This window comes from Nicotiana attenuata, chromosome 10 (assembly GCF_001879085.1).
Source record: "Nicotiana attenuata strain UT chromosome 10, NIATTr2, whole genome shotgun sequence".
Classification (NCBI taxonomy): Eukaryota; Viridiplantae; Streptophyta; class Magnoliopsida; order Solanales; family Solanaceae; genus Nicotiana; species Nicotiana attenuata.
The window spans coordinates 11,170,126-11,177,141 of NC_031998.1; the positions used below are offsets into that span (position 1 = coordinate 11,170,126).

A 7,016-nucleotide genomic window follows, 5' to 3' on the forward strand; every position below is an offset into this window, starting at 1 on the left:
ATGATAGCCGGAGTGAATATTAAAGGGAGTTTTATGAATTTAAACGTCGAATATTTTGCAATGCCTTACAAACTCATTTAACAAATCAAGCATTTTGGTAGAAGCCGGTCAAGCTTATGAATAGCACCAAATATGGATGTTTGACATCCATTCATCAAGATCTAAGTGATCCACGAAGAATAGTGAAAGTATTAACGTCCATAGTTACTGCAGGGGGCAGTATACCAGTTTTCTTAACTGACTTTGACAGAACGCTATCCCAATCCATATTTCAATGTTTTAAGAGATTGTAACAACATTTATCTAAGATGCCATCAAAAGAAGAAAGGATACTTAAGTTTTGAATATATAATGTTTGTTCATCACACTAACCTTTCAACCATTACTTTAATACATTTTTCTTCCACCTTCATTATTAAAAATACATAAATCAAATTAACATATTCATTCATAGCGATATGTCAAGTAACATCTTAAACTCCATGTCCAATCATATAAAATGTGAAGCACGGAGTAATACAAACAGGGCAAAGAAAGTGTTTCTGCCAATGTAGGACAGTGGCGAAGCCAGGAATTTACTCAGGGGTGTTCAAACTTGAAAGAAGTGAAAAAATTCTCCGAGAAAGAGTGTTCAATATATGTTATATACCTCTAAATCTAATATTTTCTCTATATACGCAAGTGTAATTTTCCGACGAAGGGTTGTCAGTTGACCACCCTTTGTAACATGTAGCTTCGCCCATGATGTAGGATACATAGATAAAGTTACTTTAGACAAACAATTTTACGTGCGTTGTTCACTATACCACGTTTTTTTTATAACCAAGGTGTATGGGCCAGCATGTGCGCACCTCGACTAATTCCACGGGATACATGCCACCTCCCACCAGCAACAAGTATCAGATAACTCTATCTACCAAGGCTTGGACAAATGGAAAAAAAACACCTAATGTTTTCGTCTCCGCTGGTTTTGAACCTGAGACTTTAGGTTCCCAACCCACTTCATTGACCACTGGACCACACCCTTGGGTGCCTATATACCACATATTACCCAAAGCTCATTCTAACATCTTAACTAAATCTCTCCAATTTCAAGTAAAGATCCAATTTTTCCTCATCCCTAAGCTCCAAATTTTGTTTTTGTTAATCTCATTTGCTTGAAAATGGGTACATAAATCAAAGAAAATAGAAAGAAAAAACGAGTAAAAAAGAAAAAGTAAAACTAACCGCTATCGCCAATGAGGAGGAGCTTGATAAGATAATCATAATCTGCTCGAGCCCTAGCAGGTGGAGCTGCCATCGTTTTCTCCAATAAATATCTGAATCACCAAATGCAAAACCCTAGAAATCAGAAAAATGATTATATCATAAATCAATTTGCATTTTTTGTTTTTGTAAGGAAAAAGAATTAAAGTTGTAAATTAAAAAAGTTATATATACGTACCAAGAGATTGGGACCAGAAATGTGAGAGAAACACAGAGGTTTTTGAGAAGGTCAGAAAGTCGTCGGCAACATTGGGCTGAAGGGGAAAAAATGGTCAGAACAAGAATATACGAAGCCCAGGTGGGGTTAAGTAGAGTTTCTTGTCTATGTTCAAGACTAGTGGTTATTGGTATTTGTAATCTTTGGGAATTGGACCATTTCTTCCTCCAATTCTCTTTTTTAAAGGAAACACAAAAGAGAGTCTTTTTTTTTATTTTCTATTCGGTATTTGGTACTCGCTTAGTTCATATATTCGGTCTTCGATTTTTTAGGATTCGTTTGTGTATGGGTCAAAATTTGACCACACGTGGATTAGCGCTAAAAGGAACGGTAAGGGGCCGACTAAGCCGTGGTCGTACCCACAAGGCGTAATAACGACGAGTATCTCGGTCTGCTGAGATCGAGCCATCAGAAAGCTTGTACGGCAAAGTAAATGTCGTGATACTTAGGGGAGCGACGCAAAGCGAGATCAAGAGAGGAAAGTCCTCTGGTTAAAGACTATTGGACAAAAGGAAATATGGATGATATACATAGGAGGAAAGAAGATAGAAATAGGGTCTCTGACCTACAGAGGAAAAAGGCAGAAGAACCACAGAAAGCTATAAGGAAAAAAACACGAGAAGTTGCAGATCTTCGCGACAAATCTTTGTAATCGCCTTTCTTGAATCAATAAAGATAGATCTTGCAACTATCAATGGCATTCCCTCTGTTCCTCCTTTGTTTTTAAATCACGGGACAATACATGGTGAATGTAAGCATATTATTTATATTTGATATCTTCTACAAACCTTGAAAGTTCACGAGCTTGACTACATCTTATTCTCCTATCCAATGTGCCCTAATGTTTAATTTAGAGTTAATTATTCTTTGCTAAGATTTAACCTCTATATTCTTATTAATTAGTTTAACAAAAAGCTTAGTACTTTTTTGTTAAATGATTTGGCATCGTCTGTGGGAATTTCTTAGCCAAAATTTTAGTTTCCTCTAGATCTAAAACTAGCAAAAGTATCACTTTCCGACTGTCAAAGCCTCACCATCTCAGTATAAACACCAACTCGAAAAGTAATAGATAAGCTCTTGAGACAACCAAACCAATCTGGGTCAGATCTCTACATGAAATCGAAATTAGGTCCGATGTCTAAGCGAAACCCACGCCTCGCCTGCAGCGATAGGTTCGACACGTCGTGTGAATACTCAAAGTGGGATTACAGCCACTACACACTTAGCACGTCCGCAATCCTACTTGTCGTATTTACTTTAAATACCGACCTGTATCCACACCTCTAAGAAAGAGATGATAGCCTGTTGTGTGATTCTTTAAAATGACGGGTGTGTCCTACCTTATTTTCGTACCCATACGCATTATGTAATTTATGAACAGATATGATATGTTTCTCTTATTGTTTGCACATATCGGACGGGATCGGACCGGCAAAGTAGGTTCGACCCACGAGAAGCCTAGACACGACTAACGTCGAAGCCAAACACGGCTACCAAATCCAGAATCGTCATTCGAGCACGAGATGAAGCAAGCAGCCCTACAACGCACTTCCCCCTTCGCCGACTTATTAGGTCAAGGTAACAGACAATTTCGTTTGGATCTAACTTGTCGTTTTTCTCTTTTTAGAACGGGCAAGGAACACAAGCATTCTCGCAGGTACGCGAATAAGGAACAAACACCACCGAACACACTAAGCAAAACCCTCCACACCATACAGTACTGCAAATAACATGCAAGCGGCGGAAAAACCAGCCGGTATTATTAAAGAAAATCTCCATGAGCTGGGACTAAGCGGTGAGCCCGTGGAACGTACTGTCCCTCCAACGCGAGCAGAACTTGAACTCGAAAGCTTGCATGTATATTCGCCATGACAATCTTACACCAATTCAGCCGACTAAATATTGTGAATCACGTCTGAATTTCGGTTGGTCCCAATGTATTCAGAAGCCCAAGCAATGAGTTCGTCGCTCGTCCCGATCACGGCCTCTCCGGGGCGAGCAAACAAAAGACTAGGTAAACTGGGACTCCACGGACGCATACACAATGCAACAATGCGCAATATTCTCCAATGAAAGCAAAATTAAACAAATCGGGACTCGTCCCGACGCACAGTATTCTCTAATGAAAGCGAAAGTAAACAAACCAGGACTCACCCCAACGCACGCATAAACAATGTAGTAATGAGTGATGTTCTCCAATAAAAGAAAGGCAACAGGAAAACACGCACCATCGCCAAGTAAAAGGGAAATTTGACTATACTCGAACTCAAAATGGGCTACAATTCGACCTCGCTCGAATTTAACACCCTCACGGCCATCAGCCATCGCCAAATGGGCTATAATTCGACCTCGCTCAAATTAACACCCTCACGGCCATAGGCCATCGCCAAATGGGTTACAATTTTGACCTCGCTCGAATTAACACCCTCACAACCATTGGCCATCGCCAAATGGGTTACAATTCGACCTCGCCCGAATTAACACCCTCACAGCCATAGGCCATCGCCGAATAGGTTACAATTCGACCTCGCTCGAATTAACACTCTCACAGCCATCGGCCATCGCCAAATGGGTTGCAATTCGACCTCGCTCGAATTAACACCATCACAGCCACAGGCCATCGCCAAATGGGTTACAATTTGACCTCGCTTGAATTAACACCTTCACGGTCATAAGTCATCGCCAAATGGGTTACAATTCGACCTCGCTCGAATTAACACCCTCACGGCTATCGGCCATCGCCAAATAGGTTACAATTCGACCTCGTTAGAATTAACACCCTCACGGCCATCGACCATTAACACCCTCACGGCCATCGACCATCGCTAAATAGGTTACATTCGACCTTGCTCGAATTAACACCATCACGGCCTCCGACCGTCGCCAAAATGAAAAGAAAGTTAGACCTCGCTCGAACTCACAACGAGTTACAGTTTCGACTTCGCTCGAATTTACAAGTCAAACTTGACTTCGCCTAAATCGGCTAGTCAGACTTCGACCTCGCTCGAATTTACCAAGCGAAGTAAAACCGTGTTCGAAATCCCAATTGAGAATCAGGGACTCATCGTGGAAAATCCGAAGATTTTTTTCAAAAAAAAAAAGAAAGAAAAAGAATGTCAAAAGATACATAGCCAAAGGCAAACAACTATTTTATTCATAAGATGTACATGCACAACAGCCGCGCCTTACAAAAGGCCAAAAAAGAGCCCCTGAGAAAAAGGGTGAAAACAAACCACAAAGGAACAAAAAAACTAAGTAAAAAGTTGGAAAAGATTTCTCACTCGGTATCACCTCCACCGCCGTTCTACCCAGCATCATCGTCATCAGAGGGAAGCTCATATTCAATCTGAGCACCCTCACCGACCTCTGTTATCGCAGGGTCATAACCACAGGCGAGATGAGCCTCGCGTGCATTCGCCCGAGCATCTTCAAAAGCAGCCTCATGAACGCCCCCGCCTCCTACAAACCCTTGTATATATCACACTGGGCCTCATCATGAACCCATAGCTCATACAGATGGCGGGGAACAGTAGCAGAGGCGGACTCTTGAAGGGGAGCTTGAGTTAATAATTGCGCCTTCTCGGCCTCAAGAACTGCAACTTGATCTCCCAAGTTCGAACCATCCCGATCAAGTTCACCAATCCGCTCCTCGAGCCATGCCTCCCTCAGCGTGGCCGTCGCCCTCTCAGATTCCTGCTCAGACTTGAGGACGCGGATAGTGTCTTCTAGTGTCGTTGCCCTCGCTAAAGCCGACACTCGAGCATCCTCGGCTCTCTCCAACTCGGCCACTTTCTTTTCTAGCTCGGCCACCTTCTCCGTCCATTCTGCACCTAGAGTGGCGACTCTAGCAACATTTTGCTCAAGCTCAACTCGCAAGGACAACACCTTCGCCTGAACATCCTCGCACTCCGCGGCAACCCCTCTGCCCACCTCGAGCTCCTTGTCTTTGGCGTGAAGTAGCTCATCAAGCTCGCTGCATCTGCGGATAGACCGCATCAATTCCTCATCTCTTTTCTCCAACTCCTCCTTGGCGAACTGGTACCAACACCTCCTCTGAGCTGCTCGTGCATCTTGCGGCACCGGTTGCGATATCACCGATACTTCTCGGCCATCTTCAGAAAAATATCGGCCCACATCTCAGCCCTACGAGCACTCTCGATCTCCTACATGTAAGTCTAAAGAAAAAGAAAGGAGAGAAAGGGTCAGTAAAGACAAAAGGCACGAAACCAAGAAAACAATAAAAGGGAACACACCCTTAGAGCCATCGCGGCCACGCCGCGCGACAACCCAGAATCGTTGATATCCCGGAGAGATCTACTTTTCAGCGGTGGAGCATAGGAGATCGAACTGTGGCACCAAATCCACTGTATCCTGCAACAGGTTGAAATTCGACGGGATTTCAAGTATGCGGGAAGGGCCTTCCGCTCTTACATCAATCCTGGTAAAGCCCTCCTCAAACATCCTCATGTCCTCGGGATCAATGTCGGAGTCAGATTCATACTCCTCCACCATAACGCCCTTCAATCTTTCACCGGCCGAAGATGGGGTACGTCCCGGCCGAGACGTCGATGGGCCTCCTAAAATAGTAGCGGCAGCCTCAGAACTCCGTCCCTCCACCTCAACGGCTTTTTAAACGCTCACAACGGGTATCGCCTCCGCACTTAGGCTGGCATCACCGCCGGTTTCGGGTACCGTCGAAACAAGGTCGCCCTCCGAAGATGTTCCAGATGAACAAGCCCCTTCCAACGCTACCCTTTGCCTCTTCGACGGGGCCTCTACGCTACTAACGCGAGAGGATTCGCCCATTGAACGAACTGTGGGGACCGTAGTCTCCGACCGAGGAACAACCTCCAATCACACGGGTTCGGTCGCGGACGTGGTCCGCCATGCAACCAAATTCTGCCCGTCCACAACTACAAAAGCTCTTGGTGCAGACCGAGCAGGAGGAGCCAGTTGAAGGAATGCAAGTAGAGGAGCCCTCGTCCTTCTCACTCCTCTACGACCTGCCATAAGAAGAGATTTGATCATATAACGACAAGGTTTTAAAAAAAATACGGAGCGGAGAACGAAGCAAGACCACAACGAGCCAACTCACCGGTAAGAGGCTTGCGCCCAAACTTCTCATGAAAAGATGCCCATTCCCAAATCCCCATCGTGTGGGGAGAATTGCACTCACCCACTCGCGGATATCGGCAACTAGCGGGGGAGGTAGTCCCTCGGCTACAGAAACCAAAGTAAATCCTCAGTGAAGTCATTAAAGGGAGACGACCGACGACCGTCTTAAGAAAAATTGCATAAAGTAAACAGAAAGGAAAACTCACGAGCGAAATTCCACATCTCAGGAAACCCCGCCGGGTTCAACACGACGTGCTCTGTTCGGACATAGAAGAAGCTCTCCCAAAAGCGGCGATTGGCCTTATCGTCCATCTTTACCACCAAACTCTTGGTCCCTCGATGACGCATATGAATCATCGTACCCCGAAGTAAATGGGGGGCGAAGAGATGGAGCATGTGCCCTAGAGAAATTCCTCGG

At 44.5% G+C, this 7,016-nt stretch overlaps 1 protein-coding gene across 2 annotated transcripts in view; it reads right to left on the reverse strand.

Moving 5' to 3' along the window:
- LOC109233002 (ras-related protein RABE1c-like) overlaps nt 1-1,632 on the reverse strand; it is a 5,598-nt gene extending 3,966 nt beyond the window's left edge. Inside the window, exons 1-2 of one of the 2 annotated variants that reach the window (XM_019398726.1) lie at nt 1,445-1,632; nt 1,228-1,341 (exon numbers count right to left, since the gene is read on the reverse strand). In XM_019398726.1, coding sequence (XP_019254271.1) covers nt 1,228-1,300 — 73 coding nt within the window. In that variant the 5' untranslated portion in view covers nt 1,301-1,341; nt 1,445-1,632. The remainder of the gene's footprint in view (nt 1-1,227; nt 1,342-1,444) is intronic. The other variant, XM_019398728.1, reaches the window with a different exon arrangement.